Source organism: Odontesthes bonariensis, chromosome 1, assembly GCF_027942865.1.
Source record: "Odontesthes bonariensis isolate fOdoBon6 chromosome 1, fOdoBon6.hap1, whole genome shotgun sequence".
Taxonomy (NCBI): domain Eukaryota; kingdom Metazoa; phylum Chordata; class Actinopteri; order Atheriniformes; family Atherinopsidae; genus Odontesthes; species Odontesthes bonariensis.
In genome coordinates this window covers 40,163,962-40,191,143 of record NC_134506.1, presented here as the reverse complement: position 1 = coordinate 40,191,143, position 27,182 = coordinate 40,163,962, and the positions used below count along the sequence as shown (strand labels likewise).

General features: G+C 42.9%; 1 protein-coding gene across 3 annotated transcripts in view; it reads left to right on the top strand.

The window, feature by feature from the left end:
- mpped2a (metallophosphoesterase domain containing 2a) overlaps window positions 1-27,182 on the top strand; it is an 82,221-nt gene that overhangs the window by 8,999 nt on the left and 46,040 nt on the right. For all 3 annotated transcript variants that reach the window (XM_075466852.1, XM_075466837.1, XM_075466845.1), the window contains 2 exons: window positions 14,589-14,770; window positions 24,440-24,665. In XM_075466852.1, coding sequence (XP_075322967.1) covers window positions 14,589-14,770; window positions 24,440-24,665 — 408 coding nt within the window. The remainder of the gene's footprint in view (window positions 1-14,588; window positions 14,771-24,439; window positions 24,666-27,182) is intronic.

The following is a 27,182-nucleotide window of genomic DNA, read 5'->3' as shown; positions in this document are numbered from 1 at the left end:
GGAGACGCCAGAGACGTACTGCTGGCACCAACCTTGTTACCAGTGTTTATTTGTGCATGTTTGCACAGAAATGCACAGTTACTCTCCACCTCTGCGGTTCAGTGCGAGGCGATACAACACACAGCGAGCCACCGACGTTCTGACTGGATCAGACTCAGAACAGCTGTGAGAATAAAATGGTTGTGAGCTGCTTTGCCACAGAGATGACGTAGGACAGCTTAGTACCCAGTGAGTGTACTTATGTGCACCCATGTTTTACTCAGAAGTAACTGCGGTTGTTTTCGTCATCATTGAAAATTAACCCAAAGTCTGCAATTACACGGCAGAACACATTTATCGTAAAGTGAATCACTTGCCAGCTTCGTTTCTGTTCAGCATCAGGACACTTTGGAGATTATTAGAACATTTCCACTTAGCAGAGGCCAAATAAAGTCACTCCAAGTCACTTTCCCATCTTTACAAGCTGCCAAAGTCGTCCTCGTCCTCTCTGCCATTTGCTGCACAGTATGTACGATCAGTCGGCCGCACCTGGATTTAAAGTGTGCCTGTATTCTGGTTATTACGGTAATTCTTTTCTGGGCCTGCAGCAGGAGAACCTGTTTTCCACAGAAAGGCCCTTTTTTCCACGATATGCAGTGTTAATAATCTGTTAGGATGATGGGCATTCAGTCAGTCGCACTCTGATCAGTTTTCTGTTAAGGACGCTTTATTCAAACATGCCTGGAAAAGAAAGAGCCAAAGTGAGGTGCAATAAAACAGACTTTAGAGTCACGGTTTCCTCACAATGTGACACGTAATTCATAGTGGCGTGACAAACGCGCAATGGTTGGTTGAAACGCGGCAGCTGAAAATAGCACTTTTTCTGCACGTTAAAGCTTATTGGACAGTCGGTGTTGCACTCATGAGGGCTTAATTGTTTTCACATGTTCAGGAGCTGCACTATATCTTCATAAAGATTCATCTCAAGCTAATAAACATGGAGCACAGTGTTAGATAAAACAGCAGAAGCTTCACATTCAAGCTCAAAGCCTTTTAAACATAGTTTTTCTGTGTTAATTTGGCTTGTATGCTGTAAACAAAAATGACATGTGGCTAATTGTTGTGGGTGAAACCATGGAGGAGGAAAGTTCTGATCACAACTCACCCCAACTGTGTGCGTCTGTCCTTTAGTGTGACTGCGGCAGTTCACACTCGAAAGCTATGCTGCTGTCGCTAAGTCTGTCTCAAAATGTTACAGAAAAGCACCTCGGACAGGGAGAGAGTCATTCACAGCGATGCGTTCACTCGCCATCAGATTAGTAGAAATCTGCGCATGTGTGAAACGGGCTGAGTAACTCAGGTTACTCAGTTGTTTGTGTTTTTCTTGTCAGTTTTTGCTTGTTTGTGCAACACAACCGACTCATTTCCACTGGTGAGGACACCCGAACCTCAAAAGTTTTCCTTAATTTTGGGTGATCGACCGATACTTGCACGTGAAACCGATCTTATCCACCGATCTTTTTTTTTTGTTTGTTTGTTTGTTTTTTGATCCACCGCTCTTTTTATTTATTCATTTTTTGATCCAAAGCTCTTTTTATTTTTTAATTTTATCCACCAATCTTTTTATTTATTTATTTTTTTGATCCACCGATCTTATCTTACTACCTCATGTGCAGTTAAAACACATTTATATTGTTTCAGGGATATTGTTCTCATGCAAAGCCAGACAGTCAGTCAACAGGTAAAGGTCCTCCAATAAAGACGAGGCTTGACTTTTCTCGTTCTTTAATGAGGTCTCCTTTGTTTATTTGTCTTTTATCTAAAACTGAAAAGAGTTACAAAACAGAAACATAATCAGCAGTACAAATACATTCACATCAAACATCAATGACCAAAATAATTGACAGAATTAGCATCTAAGCTAGCAGAACACATGTCTTATAAAACTCTATTAAATAATACTTTACAAAAAAATGCAGCATTTCAATAATTGTGCACTGTGTTACTTATAGATAAACATTTCCCAAGGCAAAAAGCAAAGGAATCACTTCAGAATCATAAATGAGAACCGTTTGCTTCAATTATCTGAGTTAACCATATCACGAAAAACCAACATAGCTGAAAATAAAGCTACAGAGCGCTCACTCTGACGCATTTCAAAAAACCAAAGAACAGAGCGCCCACTGTGACACTGCTTTTAAATTTATGAAACATGAACCTTTCATACCTTTTATCTTAACTTCTAATCCTAACAGTTAAAGGCAAAACGGGTATCGTTCAATGTTTTTCAATAAAATAAGAAGGTGTGTGCTGTCAGACTGACCTTATAACACCCGACGGTGTCAGTACAAAAAAATCGGTGATCGGCCACAAAACTGCAGTCGGTGCACCCCTAAAAATGAAGTATCTCTTAAATAATCAAAATGAGATGATGTACTGGAACCTGCAACTCTGCACGACAGTTGAAAAAAGCAAGGTTTTGTTCTTTATCATATAAATATTTCCTCTGGAAATAAAGAAAAATCATCACATTAATTTTAACGTCATGACGCATACTATGCAAAAAAAATCAAAAATAACAAATTCCCTCTTCTCCAAATGCCTTGTCAATAATTCCTGCCCTTTGAATAATTGAGAAGCACATAAGTATGAATCATTTAATGATGACGCCGCCTGCATCCTAGTTTTTATTAATGAACTCCTTGAGGATATTTTTATGCATCGTGTTTTCTTTTCAAAGCATATCGAAATGGAGTTTTTAATGTGGCTACGGAAACGGTTTCAGAAGCAACTCGTCCTGAGCTCGCAATTCGACCCTCTTTTCATTCCTCACAAATGAGTTTGTGTATTGCAACGAGGAAGGATGCTCAGCTTGTAGAGCCATGTGACGGGAAGCCTTTGAAGTGCTGGGATGATAATTAAGGAGGACGTTTCCATCTCTGTGCTGGTAATCATGGCTTTTCCTCTCATGTGACCACGTCATGTGACCACGTCATGTGACCACGTCTCCCTCCAGGAAAGGACACTGCTCTGCTTGTGTCGCACTATGGAAACAAGTTCAACCTTGTTCGATCCATCACCGGTAGTGGTGGCTTTGAAGATGCACGAGCTAAAACATTTGTGACTTGGGGAAAAAAAAAAAAGTGGAATTCTTACTCTGTTGCTAAATTCAACATTGGACTTTTTCCACACTAATGTCAACTGCGGTTGGTTTTAAGCTAAAAATGATTTAAACTCCCACCCTCAGTCGAATGGAAACGTCTGGCCAACACTTGCAGCAGTCAATCGTCGCAGGAAACTCGATGTTTGGCACGTGTTGCAGCTGATATCCAAGTCGTTTAACCTTCTCCGCGCTACATCTGACACACATTTAACTCTTACCTGAAGCACTGAAACATTAGCAGTCCAAGGCTGGAGAAAGAATTCCTGGATCCAACAACCTGCTAACCTCCATAAAAACCAACCAAACAAATTAAGCTCACATTCTCCTTGCCGGAGGTTCTTTTACCTTCACAGTCGTACTAATGAACGTAGCAGCTAAGCACGCCGGCCTCTCTTTTCTATGATTCATGGCCCTTGTGCACCAGGCTGACAGTCATCCAGGAGCGTGGGTGAAAGTGTGTCGCTCTCTTGTCTTATTGGTGTGTAAAGCATCGTCTTTTCAGGCCGATTCGGCTTGTTGAATGAGAGAAATCATTCTGATTGGCTGTTCGGCACAGCAGCAGAATCCAGGATTTCCCTCCATTTTTCTCTTTTTCATTGAAGTTCTCACCATAATCCTCGAACTCGACACTTATTTGATGAACGGAGGACGACGCTGCTGATGACGGCGCTGTTCTTCAGCAGCATGGTCTCCCAGATGTGTTGGGCCTCAGTTTGGTGTGATCTGAACAGTCCTTCCTCTCCTGTGTACCGTTTTTGGCTTCTTACTTTTACTATTCAAGTTCTTCAGCTACACCCTGAAGCTAAAATCCATCATTTGTTTGTTCTTGTTTGTTTTTGAGAGGCTTAAAATCGATGTGTTCAGGTGAGAGATGATGACCCACTTTTAGGGGCTTGAAACGTGTCGGGGGCAGGGGGCGGATCGCTTTCTAACAGATGCTTTGCTGTTTGGTTTCTTTCCTGCCTCTCCACCTATACTTCTCTTTCGAGCCACAAGTTAGGTTGTGATTGGCTTTCTTGTAAGGAGTCATAATAATCAAGAAAGGGCCTCCATACCTTGAGAATTAATTGGGAGGATCCTTTAAGTGTGTACTTGATTTTTTTATTTTTTTTCTAACTTTAAGAAGTACATGATATCTTTGACCCAATGAGAAAAGGATGGAGGTGTGTGTTGCTTCCATTTGAAAAGAATCGAGCGTCTCGCAAGGAGTGTAGTGAAAGCTATGACAACACAGGCTTTAGTCGGTCGGGCTGTTACACCACAGAGGGCACAAATCGGGTTCCAAACATCTCACTGGGAGCTTTAAGAATACTTGTCCAAAAGGTAGAAGGGTTCGGACATAGCCAGAAACTGTGCATTAAATCTGCAGGTTGACCCCGACATCGGGGGCCATAATGGGTCGAGGTTCGGATAAATCTTGGCCAACCTGGCCTCGGTAAAGTGAACTCTGTGTACGACTTTCAGTTGGATCAGGCCGTGTTTAGCAGATGTAGATGATGTATGTATCAGATTTAACGGACGGACTTCCACTGATCATCTCTGAAAACTACTCCGAGGTCAGAATCTTCTATTGGTCACTTTTTTTTTTAATGGAAACAGCAACAAAGCTGGTCCGCCTTTCAGGTGGGATTAAACGCTAAATGAAGTCAACACAGCCTGTACATGTACTGATTTTTATCTCAGTGTGTCGAGTATCTCCTAATGGACAAGTGGACAGAAAAATGTGATGACTGAACCAGCAACTTTCTCATTATTGGACGACCCTTCGACCTCCTGAGCCGGCCTCTTAAGATGCTATTAGCAGAGTTTGCATCCAGTTGGAGCTTCATATGCAGGCTGAAAACTTAAAGAGAGGCGTAAATCCTCACAAAACAAACGCACATGCACAGATTAATCCCTATTTCCGGTGTCCGTCATCAGACAACAATCGTTAGCCACAGAAAAGATCTGACCTGTGGCAGATATCCACAACTCAAAGAAAGAACATGGAGCAGTGAGGACGATTTTTCTGTTCTCGCTCCATCCGATCCGACAGCTGATGAGAGCTGTAGAGTGTTTTCAGGTGTTTCAGGACGTCAGCGGCCTTTTTTCATACTCTGCTCGCAGTACAGGACGCACACATTAGAAATAACTGTATTCTTGGTAATGGGAAATTGCATTTTAAGCCTTTTTTGGATAGTTACATCATGCACGGTTTCTCTGAGGGGGTCAAACGACTCTCGAAAGGCATTTCAATTCTGCAAAAAAAGAAGAAATTTAATATCTAGCAAAGCTTTAGACTCTGGATATAACTGACTTGATGTGACATCAAATTTATTTATAAATATGCAAACGTTTGGCCAGCGAAAATGGACTTGGTGCATAAAGGCTGCTGCTATTATGAAAATGACCTTGTTGGAATGGATACTTCAGACCCGCTGAGAGCAAAATAACCTCCCGTCATCTTTCCTTTTAAAGTAAAAATGTAACACAAACACACTGCTGGCCTAATTCACTTCTCCACAAGCCAGAAGATTAAGACTCATAACGCATACAAACACTTAGTTTCCAGTAAGAAGTTTTTAGCCGTGGCAGCAGTCGGGCTCGAGCTCTCCTGAGAACAAGGAGTCGGTCCCATTTGGAGGCTTTTTGTTTCCCGTCTGCCTGTCGCTGCTTGCCGGCGGGAGTGGAGGGGCTTTTGTAACAGGAGAACCCTTGATTAAGCTCCCTCTCCACCCCTGACCTGCTACTGGTGCCTGTTGGGACGCTGGTGCTGGAGCTGACGCTGGTGGTGATGGTGCGGGTTAAGTGACGGTTGACATTGGACAGGTCTGCTTTTTTTTGTTTTTTTTTTCTCCTTTCAGAGTGAAGTCTTTTGATGTCTTTGTGATTTTGGCTCTTTGAGCCCCTCACGCCTGGCACGGCGGGGGCACAATCCCCCTGATGATGTCACTTCCCCTACAGCACGAAGTGTAACGCAGCGTCTGAGCCCTGCGCCTTCTCAAAATGACAAGTCTTTTGTTTATGCAGTTTAAAGTGTGTTTAGTTTGCCCTCACTGATGACTCACTTCTAAAGTCGCTTCATTTCTCTTTACGGAAGTTTGCACAACAGCTGCTCCTTTTTCTTTTCTCGTTTTAGTCCAAAATCTGTTAGTATTGACTCGTCTGTTGCAGTGAGTTTTGAATGGATCATCTTTCCTTTTTATTTTGGGCTGTTTATTAGGTTTATTTTTACTTATATACGTGGACTTTCCCACTGATTCTTCCTCTGATTTGACAGAAAAAGCCTCGAACATCGTGTGTTTTTTGTTTTTTTTTGTGGTCAGATGACGTACTTGCATACACATTCTTGTAGTTTTAATCGGTTAAAAAAAGGGACACAGTCTGATCTTTTAAGAATTTAACTCGACTATCATGAGGCTTGATTGTACCCGGACACATTCGAGCGTTTGTTACTAGCCACACCTGCTAAAAGTTGCATGCATGCTCACTCCAGCGTCCGTCCAGGTGAACCTCCACTAGTTTACTCTCCCTGCAGTGTGTCGGCGGTGTTTAGCCCGGGGGGGGGGGGCACGTCACGACCGTCTCCTCGGCCTTTTCTCCCATCAGCCCTGCAGCCAGGCAGACTGACAGCAGCACAATTAAAGGCTGTGCCATAATGAAAGGGGCATTAGCAGAAGCAATTTATTTCCCAGCGCAGTGCCGGAAGGTTTCTCCAGTGCTGATATTCCAGTGCAGCCTTTGTGTGTGCTGCACTGTGCCATTATGGGAGGGACAAGGACGACACACTCGCTGAACAAATGGTGTAAAGGGGAAAGGGAAGGGAAGGGGGGGGGGGCATCCGAGCACAAGGCCATCTTTCACCACTTTTTAGAATCAATTCCAATTTGAATATTAATTTTAAAGTGGGCTCATGTTTCTTTTTAATTTCTCCCTCTTGTGGATTTCCATAATTCTACATCATCGCTGTATTATTTTTAGTGCTTTTCCCCCCAGTTTCCTGATGGGTTTTCTTGTTCTTGTCTCCTACCTTTTTGTTTCCATCTCTTGCTCAGTTGTGCACCAGCTCCCAGCCCCCCCGTCTGTTATTCCTGTGTTCATTTTGTTCCTCTGAAGTTTATTGAATTAGCGCAGACAGCTGAAACGCAGAAGATAAGAGAGGCGCTCTCCTCTCGGAGAAACGGTATTGCACCGTGGAAGAGCCCCGTGAGAGGGGGGAGGGGGACCGATGCAGAGGTTACAGACGGAGGAAATGGGAAGCTTTGTGTTTTGATGTTTTTTTTTTTCCCTGAAATAGTGATGAAGACGGTACGAGCCTCGTGAAAGAAAATGAACTGTTTTGACTCCAGTTCAGCTGCGGTTGTTCACATTTTTCCATTCCTTTGGCGTACCGGCAACGTAAATGTCAAATTTTGTTAAGCTGACAAAGGTGTGATGAAGTACAGATGTAGATGCCTCTAACAGCCATTTCTAAGCTGCTGTGATTTTTAGTCCTGTTCACCAAGACTTTAACTTTAGGAACTGATATACGTGACTTTATGCACGTTGATTTATCAGCTAGTTGATCGCTGATCTTTTAATGAACTGAGAAATGGATTTAATCATTTTCACACCAGTCCAAATGAATCAGCTGAAAGCTTTGTGGAAACGTCTTTTGTTTGGAAATGCTTTCAGCGTGTCAATCTGTTTCCTTCTGTTCCGTCACTGGAGCGCCGTGGCTGTAACTGGGGGGAAAACTGGGCATACTGGGCTGCGTTTTCTGAGACGTGCTGCAGTCTGCTCCTCTGAGCCCAGCTGCATTGTCAAGCCATCACATCACACTGTGTTGATGACAGACCGAGACGGGCCGGGGGGATTTTTTTTTTTGAAAGCTACGTTCATTCGAACGGAAATCGGATCAGAAAAACGCGCCGAACGGTTAAATATCGGCTGATCCGAAGCTCAAAGATGCTCCCCCTCTGATCCCGTCTCAGACAAAAAGTCGTCAAACACACGTCGCATCCAGATGTTGGCACTTGTCCAGTTTAGACGCACTCGCACAGGAAAGATGAGAATCACTTCCTTTCGTGCGCCAGTTGATCCAAGTTCAGCCCTTCCAGTGAGAGTGGGAACCCTGATCCCGTTTATCCTTAATAGAGTGGTAATTGATTAGCGGTCTATTTCCACAGTTCCCCTTTGACCCCGGAGGTTTTAGGTGGCTGTGCCCCCCCACTCGCTAATGAGCAGGACGACTCTTTCAACAGCTCAGAAACTGGAGGAGGGGGAAGGAGGAGCTTGAGGCTGGTGAACATGAACCGGACTCTGATGGACATTTCTGAGACAAGTGGACAGCTCAGAGGTTGTTGACCCTGTTAACCCCGTCGCTGCGAACCACAACTGGAACAAAAGACTTTGGCACGATGTAATTAGTCACGGTATTTGGAATTTATTCAGTTGTCCACATGAATTTGGCTCGGCGTTTTATAGTCACTGTACACTCCAGTGAAGCTCAGATTAAATAAAATAAAATAAAAATGACTTTTGTGGTGGTTTAAGTCACAACAGCCTTAATCATTCACAAGTCTGTCAAATTTACTAATAATTACCAGCACATTTAATCCAAAGAACATTTAATCCTGTGAAGGAGTGCTGTCAGAAGCATTGTCAAAAGTCTACCAGCTCAGATCTTTCTGGCTTGTTCTTTTGGGTGACAAATCTGCTTAATTCTCTTCTTGTGTAAACAAAGCTGCCATCGGTTGTCCTTAAAATCACTTCTAGGTTACTTGGAGCATCAAAGCATTCTTCTCGGAGAAGCCTGAGCAACACCAAAACACATTCAAACTTTTATAAGCTTTACAATAACAGTGATGCTGCTCTGAGAAGGGAAAGTCTGGGGTTATACGTGGGCGGCAACGAGCATAGTATTGTTGTATTCTTTAGCTTCATGGTTGAATAATTGTGGTGATTCATTAGGCTTTTTCAGTACATGAGGTATTTGCAGAGTTTGAAAGGAACTCGCACTGAAATCTTTTTAGTTGGACGATGTGAAGTCTTTTTGGATGGAACAGCAACTTTGGAACATTGTAATCTGTCAGAGTGATTGTGAGGCATCCTTTAAAGAGCCCCAAACGGCGACCTTCTTATCTGCTGCGAGTTAAGTGTCGCTTTTGAAGGACCAAACTCGGGCTGAACTCTGACCCCGTTTGCTTGTGTGTTTTTCCAAAAGGCCACGGAGCCAAGTGAGCTGGGCTCAAATGAAATATCCTCCCCCAGACGTCGGAGAGCACTCCTCCTTCTGTCTCCCCCTCCCTCGGCTGATTTATCATTTCTTACACGATTAGTCTTTTCTGCTACAGAAAAATACTTTATTTATCCCCCAATGGGGGAAATTCAAAAATTTGGTTTTTAAATTCGGTTGCATGACACATGCAACCAATAACTGGTAATGGGCTCAGTCCAGTTTTCCGAGATTTAGATGGATTTGACTTGTACTTTTCTGGTCTGAGAAAATAACATCTGCTGTTTCCATTCCATCCAGTTTGATATTGCAGCAGTTCTCTGATGTTGGTAGTTGTTGCATTGTGAAGTGTAACTTTCAGTGAACAACGGTTGAATTTCATTATGCAGGCGGATAATTTGTGCTTTTTAAAAGTGGCTCTGAGTTCATGATGTTGTGTATAACTGCACGTCACGGTGAAAATCATCAAGTTGGAGTTCCACTTCTTTAGTTTCCTGAAATCCAGACGAATAAATGTGAATAAACTCGCGGAGTTGAAGGAAGGTCTGGAGGAGCTAATGCCTCCGGGTTCCTCCGCCGAAGGATCGCAGACGTTTCTTCATCGGGCAGATATTCCTGCCGCCACAGAACCCCGGTTTTGTGTCGGCTCCGATGTCACGGCGGATTTCAGAGTGTGCTCCTGCCCTCCCCGAGTGCATTAGCATTTCCCCCTCTCCTCTGCTCTTTTCCCCTCTGATGTCACGCCGGAGCGCCGACATGTTAACACAAACCTTCATGCGAGCGCGGTTCAGGCTGTCACTGGAGAATATTCTTTTACCTGCTGCTGAAGCGCAGGAAGAGTTTTTCAACAGATCAGAGGCCTCCGCTGAACTCCTGAACTCCTGTATACATTACTAATGAAGCTCCGGATTGTTATACAGTCGTATGTTAACAGGAAGGACTGGGGCTCTCTGTCTTTTTGTGTATGTGTGTGAGAGACCAATGCATTACTATCATGAAGGTTTCTTGGCCTGAGCCCGCTCTAATTGATAGGGGCTGCTGGTATTTACTTACATTCTCTGGGTGGATTAAATCTCAAAGGAAAGGGGAGGAGATGGCGCTTGTTTTTCTCCTGGCTTTGGTTTAATATGCATTTCAGGGTGTGTGTATAATATATGTATACGTGCGCATATATAGGAGTGTATTTGTGGCGGTTTTGTTGTCCCATGTGGTTCGGCATTCATCCTTTTTCTCCATGACGAGAACTGTCGAGTCCTGTAAAGCTGTATGGCGTCCAGGCACCACAGAGCACCAAATCTAATCAGCAGCCACCCTGCAATGTATGCGCCAGCAATGTGTGTGTGTGTGTGTGTGCGCGCGTCTGTGTGTGCAGCAGCACTGAGACTTATTTACTGCACACAGACCACAGTAAATATCATTATCTTTGTGGCTTGTTTTTCATTTTGCTCAGTGTATTTAATATGTAGTGCAGGCCTGCGACAGCAAAGCCCAGATCTCCCGTCTGGAGCTGCAGAAGTAGAAAACCAGGACGGGAGCTGTGTGACTGCACAGTGCCGAGCAGCTGCAGGCTACGAGCAGGGATATGAAAGACGCAGGCAGCACACTAACTTGATTCGTAGTTTCTGTTTCTCGCAGAATCCCAGACGCACTGCAACAAGCTGCTGTTTACACTCCAGAGCTGCACACTGTGTACTGAGATTAACAAATCCTGCTGACTGGCCAAGCTTCCACTGTGACTGGAGGCCGGTCAGTGATGGCCACCGTTCATTAATCTCTGAATAGAGCAAGTAAGCAACGACGGCTACAATTTTTAGCTTTCTTCTCTGCTTCATTCATCAGCACTAAGGACACGGCTGTTTTTTTTTTAAAAAGCCGGTCATCCTCTGAAACAATCACACGTTTTGTTTCAAGTCAGTGGGGCAGTGTTTTTCTGCACTGCTGCTGCCTTACACTGGAGACGTGCCTCGCTCAGCTGAATGCAGTTTTACAGGCGGCTCTGAACAAAGCTCTGCGCTTGTGTCAGTTCAACCCTCTGACATGATGTTCTTTGCAATCATACCTTAAATATCAGAGTCATCCGACATGGCTTTTTCTGTTGGCATCTTTGGAAATGTGGGCAATCGATGACCAATATTCTATTCAATTTTGCATCGCACGCTAGAATATTAAAGGGAAAGTTCCAATTCTTTTTAAACCTGACCTTATTTCTAGCTATATATATGTTCATTTACTCATTGATAACATTTTGGTGTATTATATAACGGGAGTGAGCGGGGCAAGGCCAATGCTGCCTCTAAATAAGGCACGAAACTCCTTCACTTCACCAATACTTTAATACCAAGTAAAGTATTAGTGAAATGAAGGAGTTTCGTGCTTTATTTATAATATGCGCGGCTCTCGAATGATCTAAATAGCGTCTGAACGACTCAGAGTGAAACCAAAATGTTACAGCTAGAAATAAGCTCCAGGTTTTTAAAAAAACAACAAAAAAAAGATGGAACTTTCCCTTTAAGCACGATATGCACAGACAGCAAAAAAATGAATATTTTTGATCAAAAGTGGGAGAGAAACAGATGGAGGGAAGCAAATAGGATTACAGCAACAAATCACAAATGTAACATGAAAAAAGTCAGTGACATGCAAGACTTGCCTGCTCGTCCCAGTGTTAAGATAAACCTTTAGGTAGGATGTGCTGCGTTACAGATGTTGTGGAATGCTGAATAAGAAGATATGATTTATGGTTTGGATGGCTTTTTGTTGTTTGTGGTGAATGCAGCTCCCCTGATGTCTTTGTTTGTTTTGTATTTTTACACAAAAGCCACAAAAAAAAGCAATGAAGATCGTGATTCTAAGTGATTGAGGAAAAAATGATAACTTTGTTTACCCTTATTACACCGTCTGTTGCTCACATCTGCACTGCGTCATAGAAACTGGTGAACAGATCGATTTGGATATCACATGGTCAACATGCGCAGCGTCGATCCCTTGACTTGACGTGGCACAGGTCATTATTGAGGCTTCATTTCACTTGGAGGTAGTTCTGCAGAAGCCCTGCAGCCCTCATTAATAAGGGAGAAGGGTACGGAACTTTTACTCGGCCATTTTCATTTTAAAGTTCTTCCAGACGGCGGAGTCGACAGAACCAAAGTCATCTGTAAACACTGCCAAGTTGAATTGTCTTCTCAGCGTAGTAGTTCCAGTCTAAAATATCACTTAAAGGCAAAACACACAACTGATAGCAGCAAGTCATTCAAGGAAACAGACAGTGGAGCGAGGCTTCTACATAAAAACTACAGAAAGATGCTGATGTTAAAAGTGTGTTTGCACAACAAATGTTATGGCACTTTCATTCATATGGCAGCACATTTAAAATAAAACTAAATGCTAAAAGCTATACACTACTTTTGGATTCATTTTGGATTTTGCGTACAAATGCGATTAATCGCGATTACTCGGGGAAATCATGTGATTAATTAGATTAAACATTGTAATCGTTGCCCAGCCCTAATTTTTATGTAATAAAAATCAACGATGATGTCACACAGGCAGCCATAGACCCCATAGTTCATCAGCATATACACTGAGTAAAGCTAAATGCACAAAGTCCAGTGCATGTGATCTGAAAGCAGAGAAAAAGTTAACTTCCCACCCTGACCTGCGGTAAATAGAACCGGAGATTTCTTGCATCTGACAGTCTAATTTAGCAAGACTCCATTAAACAGTCGAGCGCGCGTCTCGACAGTTTAATGAAACGGAGACGATGTGGCCTTGACAAGGAAAGCAGTGGAGTCTTCTGGTTTTCCAGCGACCGCCCACACTTTAGGTGGAAGGTCGCCGGTTCGTGTAACTCGGGAAAAGGTCCAGTGTCACATGTTTCGCGGCTAATTCACTGTCTTGTTTCCACAGCAACAACGCTGAGCTGCCCGCACATGTGCCTGCCAGTTGATCGGCCCAAAAATTTTTTGTTGTTTCAGGCCTTTTTTCACACAAATATTTCATAAGATTGACCAAAAACAGACGGCGTCGTGTGTTTATTTTGCCTTTTTGACGAATGCAGGTTGTTGGACGACATGTCGGCCACACATTACGGATTTTTGACCACCATTGTCTTTCAGTTAAGATGGAAAAATGACATTAAAATATTTTTAAAAAAGCAGCAGAATCCTGTGGGTTAGCTTTTCGTGTGTAAATTTCCACTGATCGTGGTGCATAAAGATAAAAATTGCCTCCAGAATGAGTGCAGAGAAGGGCTTATTTCCTTCTGTTAATGATGCTCTCCAGTCTAAAAACCTCTTGATTTCATGTGCTTTTCATCTGTTTTCATGCCAAGTTTGTGAGTCAACCCTGTGTGCAGGTTTGTGTGCGAGCATGTCAGGTTGAAGATTGCAGGGTTGATTATGTGTCTGATTTTGCCGACAGAGTGACATCCCTTCTAATGAAATAATGGTCTAGTGGCAGAGTGCTGGACAATTGCACGTTGGAGACTTCAATTACAGACGAGATGGTTTTTTTTTTTCAGCACTTTTCCCCTTCAGTCGGGAAAAATACGAGATTTTCTTCCTTTTTAACGGACATGCTTACAATAAACAAAAAGGCTGAACAAAGACAGGCTTGTGTCTAAGTGTTTTTCTTTTCTTATTCTTTAGATAATGGATTAAAAGGACACGGCACGTTTTATTTCACCATCTGTTTAACCAAATCATACAAAAAAAAGGAGGAAAAATTGCCCTTTTTCTGAGCTCAAATCAACCAGAACACAGGTTGTAATGTCTCATCTTTTCTTCCGGATGCATTATGCTCGGCCGCGTGTGTTATTCTGTGGACCGTTGAATTTATTCTGCAAACTCTTCTGCTGTATGGTGTGAAATTAGCATACAGTTCCTAAAGATATGTCTCTTATGTGATGTGTTGTTTGCAACATCATAAAGAAGCGTAAAAGATACTTCAGTTGAGAGGACGGCATCGAAAGGGGGAAGAAATGACCACAAAAAACAGCTGAGATCGAAAATAAGTTGCATTTTTTTACTCATAAAATATGTGTCGGTGATGCAGATGTGCTGAGGACGAGGGGATTTAATGGGATGGCATCACATTCTGTCTTTGAACGCCACTTTGAATCATTGAACGCACATGTATTGATAAACAGTTGAAATATCCTGTGATTTACTCAGAAAAACAAATGAACCAACCAGCCGATTCCCGTTCATGTCCTCCACCCTCTCACCACCACCTCTGTTTTCCTGTTTTCAGGGTGGACCCCATTCCTTACGACACTCCCAAGCCGACGGGACACACCAGGTTTGTGTGCGTTTCGGACACGCACTCGCGTACGGATGGCATCCAGATGCCCTACGGCGACGTGCTGCTGCACACGGGCGACTTCACCGAGCTCGGCCTGCCCTCCGAGGTTAAGAAGTTCAACGACTGGCTAGGTAGGAAACTGTTCAACGCGTACAAAAAAAAAAGAAAACCCAACGCACGCATCGGTTTTTCACACCACTGATGTGCGCCGTCTGTGAGGAGCAGGAGGGATGGCCACGGGCACGTTTAACTGCCAACCAGACCACACAAAGAAAAGCCCTCTCCCCTGCTGACCCCCCCAGCTGCTGGGCTGAAGTGTCCAGTTTAACCCTTCTGACCTCACACCCTGGCTCAGTTAACCTTTGACCTGTCCCTCTGGCCTCATTGTGTGTGTGTGTGTGTGTGTGTGTGTGTGTGTGGCCGATGTTTCATCTCTGGATCTCGATGGCTCTGAGGCATTTCTGTCGCTCTGTTGTCGTCATATTTCACACTCTGGGAAGGAAAAAAGACGTTAGCACATGTCCTATCCGATGTTCCTTCTCACCAATTGTAGAAATGAAGAGGAGCCACTTTGGCCTGTAACATTTCCGACATTTGAATTCTCTTCGGCGGTTCATTGGTTTGTATTCGCCTGTTGATCAGTTGGTGTCGTCGGGGTTGCACAACCAGAAATAATCTCTGTGAAGTAAATGGAAAAAGTGAAGTGCTGGATGAGGCATGTCTGCATGAGATTAAGATGCTTAAATAGAGAATATCTGAGCACAGTCTCACGCTGGAACGCTGCAGCGACCGGATGAAATCCAGTTCTGAAAGCAATCAGAGGCTGAGTCGTCACTCAAGACACCTTCTCTATAAAAAAAGAGTTGAAGTTCTCTGTCATCCGCCCCTTTGACTGTTAAAGCTAAATAACAATTCATCCTCTAAATGGAAAATATCCTCTATGTTCCATCTGGAAACACCACTGCACTTCAGTCACTATTTAACATCTGATATTTATATTAAAACCCACATTCAGTTCATTACTGTTGGCTTTTTCCCCCGCTGCTTTAACTTAAACCTTAAACTGAACAGTGAACAACAAATATGTTGATTTATGAAGGTCTCGTGAGTGTAAACCTTAAGCTAACCAGTCAGGTTTGCTCCCATTTCTTTATATGTATCTGTGGCTAATGGAGGCTTCTTCATTCTAAGGTGCATCATGATACAAACATGGATGATTTAGCATCGCTGCAGACATTTTTGGGCCTCAGTGGAACGTTAAAGTTCCACTTCTGTTGTTCTAATGTTAAGCTAACACGACTGTGAAGTGTTTGATGTCAGAGGACAAATGAGCACACTCCTGATAGGCCGATCAGTCAGGAATTAACGGGGATCTGACACAGAGTTTGGAAAATAACCAAATCTGTGCTAAGTTTTAAAGTTAAGGATCTAGACCAGCATCCAGGCATGAGTGACGAAGGGGGAAAAAAAAAAAAATCTCATCTTAGAGGAGTCCCATCTCCAAGCAGAGTTATTGAAAAAGGAAATCTAGATGCACCTTCAGCTGTGCGGAATCGTTCACGGGTTAATTGTAATTTAATAGAATCGTGAGGCCAGTAAGGACTTAAAGGGATTTAATGAAAGGTGTGAGTTTTATTAATGCTTGGCCAATAGAGCTGATTCTATCCATTCTGGTCCAACAATGCTGCAAATATAGATGTTGCTGCAAAAAAACAACACATTCGAACACACGTACAGTGTTGAGATCATTTAGATCAGCAGGAGTTTGATTTGTTTGGAGTTCAGAAGTGTTTTGTTGACATTTTGGATTTAAAATGTTGTTAAGATAGGGGTTTATACTCTGAGAATTGTGAGAAATTAGGTCACAATTAGACGAGTCAAGGCCAATTTAATTTTTTAGTGGCATTTATTCAAATTGTTTGATGGGAAATGGGGGCAGAAAGAGGGGTGACATGCAGCCGAGGGCCTGAGCCAGGCCTCTAACCCGGGCCGGCTGCAGCAGCTTGGGTGCATGGGGCGCCCGCTCAGCCAGATGAGCTACCCGACACCCCGCTGGGCCCCTTTATCCTCCAGTACAAGTGGACTGAGGTTGCAGTCGTGAGACTTGCGGACGGACACACGAACAACCCGAAAACACGTCTCTAAGTCACGGCTGTCATCGTCACTTAGAGGCAGAAACGCAAATGTTTTAAAGTGATACCTCAATCCAAAAATATGTTTGGAGTATCAAAGACGGCACCCTGATGAGTTTAAAGGTGGCTGTCAAAGTTGGCCTCTCCAAAGATATGACAGGAGCTGCAGTCAGTCTGCTTTCACAGCAGGTTCTGACTGACCCACTTCTTACTGCCAAAAAATATCCAGTTTATAGAAAACATGTCAAAGCGCTCCTGCAATATTTCAGTTTACTTCCACTAAGGTGTTTTAATAACCGAGCAGCTGTTCTAACCGTCGTGCCCACTCCTAGCTAACTGCTCCTCCTCTGCTTTTCTTTGTGTAAACTTAAGGCTTCATTTGAAAACCTCATTAGCAGCAGTCGGGGTGCATTTATCAGTATTTTAAGGGTCTGCACCACCGAAATAACTGAATCTCTCTTTCCTCTTTATGTGCTAGATGCCAACGGGGAGAACGGTGTTATTGATTCAGACTTGAAGGAAATAAAAGAAGTTTAAAAGCAGAATTCCGGGATTATCCAAAAGTTTGGATTCCAGCTGCAATGACAGATCTGAGTGTTTAAAACTGAGATCTAAAAGGTCGAAGCTGGCCAAGATTTTACCATGAATTAACTTCTGCTAATTGATTTTACAGTAAACTGTGTGCTGAAAGGGGAAGTTTGGTTAATTAAGAAAGCCTCCCGATAGCCCCCAATAACAACAACACGGCAGCTCTGAGCTAACAGTGCTTTAGTACGTGTTCATTCATTCATTCATTCATCTTAAAGCAGCCGTCGGCAGTCTAAAGTTGGAAAATTCAAACTGATACAACTTTCAGGTCCCTCCCCCTCTGTGGACGAGGTTGTGCACGTGAGTTCACACCAGTGTGCACACACACAAGCTGGGGCAGACTCATGCTCAGCATGGAAGACGTGGTTGGTGACTGTTCTGCTCAGATAATAGATAAATGATAAACCTAACGTGATTGGTTAAAAACAGCCGGGAGCTGTTTTTTTTCTCGATTTTTGCAGGCACGATTACAGGCTTCAGAGGGAGCTACAGAATTCGGGATTTTTCCTAAACAGCCTATTTAATATTCTACTTCCAGAATCCCATGACAGTTCAAGCTAATATGACTAAAAAAAAGTTGCCGACGGCAGCTTTAAAGTATTGGTGAAATAAAGACAGATAATGCCTTATTCAGAGGCTGTATTGTCTCCGCCCTGTTCTCTCCCGTTATATGGATATACGCTGATCTCCAGTGATCTAAATATCGACCGAAGGACGCCAACTTTCACCAGAAATAAGGTCCAGGTTTAAAAAACAACGAACTTCCCCTTTAATTTAGCACAGAATACATTCCAATACCAAGGGTGACCACACATTCATGCTGCATTGTGCACGTTGCAGTACCTTCCTCTTAGTTTTGCACTTTCACCAAATCAGCATCCTCAGGAGAACATCCATAACAGCCGGTCACATGACCTGTTTGTGTGTCTGTGGGGAATCAGAGATATTGGCTATAATGGCGAATCAATGCAGAGCAAAGTGGAAAATGGCTTTGTGTAGTTGGAGCACACAGCCTGGTAATATCCCCCCTTGAAGACTGTATATCTTGAGTGTTCACCTTTTTTTTCTTTGTTTTTGTTTTAGAATGAGAACGACAGAAAATTAAGATTATGCAGTTGTTGAAAAGATAAAAGTTTCTGAGATGGTACCATATTAAAAGGAAAAAAGGTCATATTTCTTGTTACATTTTCATCATATTACGAGGATTGATTTGGAACTAAAAGCTCAGTCCTTACAGAAGTTAAAAGGTAAAAATAAGAGTTTAAGATCTGGTTGTATTTAATAAACTGGGCTATCCTTAAATGCTCCAAATTGTCTTGACTTTTTTTTAATCGATTTTAGCTTCTAGATATATTAAAAAAAAAAAGCAAATTTTCTATAAAATCAGGAGCTTGAAGTCATACAGCTGGTGAAGTTTGTGATAAAATGAAAACAGATTGTTTTGGTGGTTATCGTCCGTTTGTGCTCTGTGGAGGACGGTCTGGAGTTTGTATTTGTTGTGCCTTCATAATGCTGCAGTGAGCTTCACAAGTGATGGAAAGAAGCGACAAGTTATCTCTGTTATTTCTCTGAATGTCACTGTTTCATTTAGTAAATGTGTGCACATCTGCTGGATGGAGCGTGTGTTAACGTGCACATGTACTGAAGAAACGTACGTGTGGAAGGTTTGTGTTTTAGTCCTAAACATGAACAAAGCTTTAAAGTGACAGAAAAGATGAAAATGTTTATCACACTCATGTAAGTTTTGAAAGCTTCATATTTACTGTCCAACGCTCTCCTAACTGCTCTCCCAGCCTGTGCTGGGAAACCGCTGCAGATGGTCCAGAACGCGGCGGCACGTCTGGTCTTCAATCAGCCTAAAAGAGCACACGTCCCCCCTCTGTTCATTGAGATCCACTGGTTACCCTTAGCCGCCCGCATCTAATTCAAGTCACTGATGTTAGCCTACAAAGTGCTTAATGGAACAGCTCCCATCTACTTGAACGCTCTCGTAAAAAGGGTTATAGCTTAGAACTGCTCTGTTCGAATGCGGCTAATGTCATCTAGCAGTGCCTACAACATGCTCAGAATAATCCAGACTCTTATCATGTGACCTACTGAGCGCTACCAGAACAGGGGCGTCCCTCAATATCTTCAAGAAACTCTTTAAGCCTCAGCTCTTCAGAGAGCATCTCCTATCCCAGCACCCAGTACTTCCCTTCCCCATCTCTACACTGTCACCCCTGACAGAGCCTGACTGGTGGTTTCCTTCTACGTAGCTGATTGTTAGCTTTAACGTTAGCTGCGTTGTTATAATCCTCATTTGGAAGTCGCTTTGGATAAAAAGCTTCTGCCAAATGCATAAACATAAACATCTCAACGGAGAAGAACAAATTAAAAGTACCCAGTACCCACTCATAGTAGGCAAGGCAATCTTATTTGTAGAGCACAGTTCGTACACAAGGCAATTCAAAGTGCTTTACAGCTACATAAAATCACAAGAAGGCAATAAAATCATTCCAAAATAACATAAAAAATAATCATTAATTAATTTAAAAGTGAAGAGTGCAGATAAAATACGTTCAGGTGTCATAGTACCCAGTGCTGCCAACTTAGCGACTTTATCGCTACACTTAGCGAGTATTCACACCCCCAAGAAAGCGACTCGTGACAGTTCCCAGTCCTCGTCTAAAACGAATCTTCTGCAGAAAGTTTAAAGTGTTTTTTCCTCACTGAATCCGTGCTACAGCGTTCTTTAAAATGACATGCACATGGCCAGTTATGCAAATGAGGTGATGACATCATTTAGCTTCTGACGAGCTGGCAACCCTGATAGCACCACAGTGACTTGTGTGAAACTGGAGGTAAGTGTCTGTTCTGAAAGCTTTGACCTGTTAAGCTTCTGTTAGCATCGTGGAGTCATTCAGACCAAAGGCTCAGGGGACAAAGCATGTGAGAAAGCGGCAGGCTGGAGGTCTGATGTTTTAATTGACTTAATCTTTGGTGGCAGAGGCGTTTGTAGACTTGGAAAATATCTTTTTAACCTGAGAGGTGGGTCCGTGTTGCCTGGCGTTCGCTCCTCTCACACTCCAGAGGAGACGGCCGTTTGTCCGGGCCATTGACTGCCGTTTGGCCCCTTTGGAGGAGATCATTAGAGATCGATGCAGAGGAGCAAGCTTTCCCTGACCCAGCCTATCTGATGGTAGACAACTGACTCTGATATCCCTCTGTAAGCTGCTCCCAGAGGTCTGTGGAGCATCTGTGCATGTGTTGTGTGGATAATCTATTGATCGTTTGGTCTAAAGATTGTGGATCATTAGAGCTCAATCAGCTAGTTTCTATTTTATTTTTATTTTTTTTGTCCTGGACTCTTGAGCTAAAGACAACATTTGGTCATGTTAGCTCAGGTTATGTGTGAATTGTTGTGGGTATTTTGAAGTAAAATGATTAAAAACTTAGATTAGAAACACTTTGTTTAAGAAAGTCAGAGAAATGAGCTTGAAGGTTAATTTCAGATGCGTTTTGTAGCCGTTGCTGAACGAATATCTACTTAAATGTCACTGATAATTGACATGTAAGTAGAGATTTGTTTTATGAAACAAGATTCTGTTTCCTGCTTCTGCTCCAATTAGAGAATGTTATTTGATTTTGTCATATTTTCCCTCAAAGATTAATTTGAAGAGACGTGAGCAGAGAAGACCAATTAGCTTCCTTGAGCTTGTCAGCTCATTCATTTAATGTTGAGTATTTGTGGAATATTCTTCTTCGAACTGTGGAAAAACACCAACTAATTTAAACATTTTGAGAGTTCAGACGGAACGCTTCAGCACTTCAGTTCTTTGTCTCTTTTATACCTGTTTGTCGGAGAGGAATTAAAGGAAATTCTAGGCGTATCACTCCATCAAGACTCCATAAGATAAATCACAGTGGCAATAACACGCAGGAGAAATTCCCAGTGGAGTAATGGAGCTTTTTTTAAAATTATTATTGTAATTTTGTTTTCCCCGGCTTTTTCCCTGCCTGGTGGTGGCGGAGCCGATGATTCGCTTTGTGTGTGTGTGTGTGTGTGTGTGTGTGTAAATGGATGCGTGATCCAGTTAGAGCGTTGGGCTAGTGAGAGGCGGCACTTTCATTTAAGGTTGGACTGGAATTTATGATCCTCAGATGCGACAAGAGCTAATTTAGAGCAGCGGGAATGAAACCTATAGACCAGGGAGCCATGATTCTTTCAGTCCAGCGTTGGAGAACACGCACTCTTTTCCAGGCTCTCGCACACAGCTGAATGCGGATGTGTGGCGCACGTTATTCTTTTAGTGAGCCTGTGTGTTTTGATGTAATTTGTATTTTCATGTATTTAGTTTCTATTGGTTTTTATTGCAGTTGACTCTCATCTTTTCCTCTCACAGACGGTCGTGAACCAAACGGTTTAATTCGATATATATGTCTGTGTCTTATTGGACTCTTTATTGAACATTTTATCCAATTTCTCAGCTTTCATTGTGGTCTTTTATTACAGGCCACAGCTACATGGCACATAGTAGCAGCGATGAAGCTAACAGTGGTGGGCAAATACTGGGACATCATTTGAAAATTGGTGCAATAATCCATAAATATATGTAAACTATTTCACTTTGGTTCAGTGCTTTCGTACCATTTTTGTCTAGAAATATACCTAGAAGATATTCTAGTATCAGCTGGATGTTAAATATACCTGCTAATGTGCAAACATGGGAGGAATCTACCAAATTAAACTTGTTTAGAGGCTCAGATTCTCATCAGTTCATAGGTGTGACTGCTGATCATTCCAGACACAAGTCCTTTCAGTTTTTATGCAGCTATGTTCAGTTCAATTAAAATATATATTTATAGATTGAAATTAAGTAAAAATAAACATGACTTTTTGCTGAAGGGCAGCGCAGGATTGGATCTGTACTTCAATTATATTACAGCCATGCAGTTTGATAGTGTTTTACCATTTTCTTTGTGTTTTTTCTTACAATGTTTTATTGAAAACTAAGACATGTTTTCCCCCCATTTCCCCTAAAAACTCCTGGATGGAGCATCAACTGTAGAATATGGCTGGGCAATATGGGGGGGGGGAGTCATGTCACAATATATTTGTTATCGGTTGATATCAATATATATATTGGTTGAGGAGCAGAAGACACATATATTGATTGAGGGTTTTGGACTTCAGGTTGGACAAAACAAGTCACTCATTACCTGCATATCCATAACATTTTTGATGTTTTATTGAAACAGATTATTAATAAATCAATAAAGAATATAGTTAGCAAGTGAACCACCTAATAAAAGTGTAATTCTATTATAATTGATATTTACTCGGGTTTTTGGGTGCTGCTTGGTGGAAAAACTACCGAAGGGAAAGATGGAAGATTGGAACAAAATCAGCAGTGAATCCAGGAGAGGAAATAAAGAGTGAAAAGAAGGTGATGAAGGCCAGAACCTTTCGTTGAGTGCTCAGTCGGCTGGAATAAAGTAGTGAGTCAGTTTCTTGATAGCGAAGGAGACCTGGGACAAATCACCCCGACAGAAGAGAGAGAAAAGGGCACAGCAGAAGTTGAAAGATGAGGGGATGAGAATCGTAATGGATGTTCCTCTCTATTTAGTTCAGGTTCATGTTTCTTCCAGCTGCCCGACCTCAGCAGAGATGGACAGTGGGCCGTCGGGGGTCAAGCTAAACTGTCAGCTGTGGCTCTAGCCTCTATGACTGTGAATTGAAGGTATTTTTCTCCTCTAATTACCTGACTTTGTTTCCAGTCTTGATCTGTGCTCGGGGTTAGGTACACAGGGGAGCCACTGAGGGGGGGGCACGCTCGGCGTGCAAAATATTTGGACACACCGCTGTAGAAACCGACTCACCGGGTGGAAAGTATGGGCAACCCATAATTGATTTTTCTGAGATGCTGCTCTGTTTTGAGGAGAGCTTGAACTGCTTCATATGCATAAATGAAGAGGTAAAAGCTGCACGCATTCATTTAGCAGTATGATAACATGAAATACTTCTTCTTTTTCTGAATTTGATGTAACAGGAGACTGTGGAGAAGTCGGTGTTCTGGTCTGTGCAACCCCTGAATAAGAGCTTTCTTTCTTTTCTGTGTCATTGTTACTCAAATATTGTTAAACCAGGTTAGGGCGGTCTTCTGAGATCCTCACGATCACGTTTGTAACCGCCATCGTCTCAGTCCGATTTGAACAGATACACTGATGGAGCTATTGATCAGATACGAGTGAATTGTTGTTCGGTGAGAAAGTGAAGCAGAGTGAGCTCAAGGCAAGGCATCTTTATTTATACAGCGCATTTCATACCACAGGCAACTCAATGTGCTTTACATAAAGACAAGGCATTTAAAAGAACAGAAAAACAAGCAATTTAAAGAGAATAAAAAAAATAGAATAAAAATTAAAACAGTTAAAAGCAATCAAAGAAGAGGGGGAGAAAGAAAAATATAAACTCAACCATAAGCACACGGAAAGAGAAATGTTTTTAACCTGGATTTAAAGTGCTTACAGTTGGGGCTGATTTCAGTTCTGCTGGTAGTTTGTTCCAGTTGTGAGCAGCATAACAGCTAAAAGCTGCTTCACCGGGTCCAGTCTGAACTCTGGGCTCCACTATCTGACCTGAGTCAGCAGATCTCAGAGCTCTACTGGGTTTATACTCTACCAGCATGTCATTCATGTGTTCTGGACCTAAACCATTCTGTGATTTGTAGACGAGCAGCAGAACTTTAAAATCTATTCTGTATCTGACCGGGAGCCGATGTAAAAACTTGAGAACTGGGGTGATGTGATGTGATCTCTGTGTTCTGGTTAAAACTCGGGCTGCAGCGTTCTGAATGAGCTGCAGCTGTTTGAGACTCTTTTGGGGGAGTCCAGTCAGAAGACCGTTACAGTAGTCAGGTCTGCTGGAGATGAAAGCATGAATCAGCTTCTCCTGATCTGTTTGGGCCATGAAACCCTTAATTCTGGATATGTTCTTAAGTGGATAAAAGGCTGATTTGGGGACTGATTTGATATGATTGTTGAAGGTCAGGAACTTGGGCTCACCGCTCTCCTACTGGTTGCTCTCCTTTCCTTTAGGTGGCCTCCCGTATGAGTTTAAGGTGGTGATCGCCGGGAACCACGAGCTGACCTTCGATAAGGACTTTATGGCCGAGCTGATCAAGCAGGATTACTACAGATTCCCGTCGGTCTCCAAACTCAAACCCGAGGACTTTGACAATGTCCAGTCGCTCCTCACAAACTGTGTGTACCTGCAGGACTCGGACGTCACCATAAAGGGATTCCGGATATACGGGACGCCATGGTAAGAGCACCTTTCCCTTCTCGCTGCTTTCATCCCATGTCCCCAACTGCTCTCATCCATCTCCGTCTTCCATAACTGCCGAGTCACGTAACTGGTTGTGTTTTGGGTCCCTGAGGTGAAGGTGTGTCAGCGTCTGGCTGCTGTCCAGCAGTAACTCTGTACTCTGCTGTACGCTCTCAGCGAGGGGCCTCTCTCGCATGCAGGGCGCAGCTCCCAGCCCGCACATTCTTTTATGAGCTCGCCACCTTCGCCTGCTCCCGGGGCTTGTGTTACACCTGTGTTTTGACATGGGGTTAAGTGATACGCGTGGTACCGGGACACCTTTCCAACAGCCTCTCAGGCAGGGAAGGAACGCTGGGTTTGGTTGATGGGTGGCGTAAGCGTCATGCATTTCACAAACAGTTAAAGTCTGTTCTGTGCAAGGCAACATCAGACTTGGCTTAAACATTTCTTTCCTAAACAAATAAACAGATATAAATGTACTTAATTACTTATTTATTTAATAACCGTGCACCAGTAAAACAATCTTAACCATAAAAATATAACAAGTGTAACTGGTTCACAGCATAGAGTTGGACTGAATAGATCGGCCCATTATGGATCGGCCCATTGTCGGTGCATCCCTACTGCTTAGTTAGATTTATTGGCCTGATTTCTACCACAAAAGCAGGAAATGTTCTCTTCGAACTTGTGGAGATGCATCAGGGTTACACCAAATGAATGCAGTTTTATATATTGATTGATTTGCAACATTGGACCCATCTTTTCATCGCCACTCCCACCTTTGCCACGTCTTTAATTTTTCATCTATAAGCGTTTAAATGATTTTAAAGTCTGCGTTTTTTAATTACCTTTAGCACTTTGTTAGCTCACCATGTTGCCGTTTGAACTGAAAAGGTTTGGATAAGAGCTGCAGTTCTTTTACTCCTTTTGTGTTATTAATAATCCGCACTTTCCCACAGCGATTAGTTTGAACTTTTTCTCTCCTAAAACCGTGAAAGTCTGCTCTGAAGTGGACTCTTTGGGGATGGAGGTTGATTTGAACAAGGCCAGGCTCTTTTTTTCTGAGGCAGATGGGAGAGGAGATGATGACGGAACTCCCTGGGAGTGTGGCTGTATACCTGAATATAAATGTTCTCATGCTTTTTTATTTTTTTATTTCATTCTTACAAAAGATAACAACTTGGTTCCTAATTGGGACCTTCACTGGTTTCACAAATGGATTCACAATCTCTGTATTCTTTTTGGTTTCCAATTTCTTGTTAGTTCTGTTCGCAAAAAACAACAAACAGCAACGAGAAAAACTGAGTTAAGCTTCACGCATCCACATGAAAATGCATGAATGGTCTTTGGAGGTGAGGAATCGACTTTAGATCGTACAAATGAAGATCAATCTGGGTTGGATAGATGGATAGACATTTAAAAAATAGGCCTTTAATCCTCTCTTACTTTGCAAATTAATGTTCAGCTTTGTGTGTTTTGTCATGTTCAGTTTCCTGGGTGCAGAATGAATTTGAAGCTTTATGATGAACAGCAGTCCAAATCTGCATTTGAAGTAACCTTTAACCAGTGCAGCTCTCCTCTCGGTTCTGTGACATCTGCTCTCGGCTCTGTTGGTTTTTAGTCTGATGTCATCTCAGCGTTACTGAACAGCGTCTGCAGTCAGAGCCCGGGTCGCCTGCACTGCAGCTGTGTTGTGTTATTGTGGGACAGTTGGGGCTGCAGCTTGCCCCGTCCTGCTGTGACTCTTTCTGCTCTCTGCACAGGACCTAAAATAACTATTTAGGTCACACCTTCATCCTTTCGCAGCTATAATTAGCGAGTTTGCAGCCTGGCTTCAGAGGTTAGCGGAGGCCGGGTCTGATCCCAGCGTTCCTCAGACGTTACAGCAGCAGGAAGACGAGCTTACTCTCTTTTTTTTCCTTTCTTTGCCAACCTTCTGTTTGAAAGAGGAAGGATGTTACCCTCTTCTCCCTGGTGGGTGTTTAGTGTGAGGGCTGGTAAGTGTCTGTTGTGACAGCTGGGGGTCTCACGAGAGGCAGAGTGGACAGCTTGGCCGCTCCCCCACACCACCTCGGCTTCCTTGCCTCCTTCACACCCATATGCCACCGTGGCCCGAGGTCTGGCCTGCTTGTCCAGTGTGAGGTCTCACTTAGCCCCGCAGTGACCCCTGAGCAGTCTGCTGCTGCAGGTCAGGATGCAAATGCAGTGTGGAGCAACCACCTGATAAACGCTGCAGAGCTTTAAAAACAAGTTGGATTGGCTTATTAGGCTTGCTGACCCTCTCATCTAGTTTTTTTTTTTACATATAACATCAGCCTGGTATGTTAGCTGAGTGTTACTGTTTTCAGTGATAAACACACACACACACAGATGGCCTCCATGCCATCGACCAAAGGTTTGTGCACTGATTTTACTTGGTCATGGACAGTTTTACATCCAAAGGTGCAAGAGGTGGATCTGAGCAAGAATATAAGGCAAGGCAAGTTTATTTGTACAGCACAATTCAACTACAGG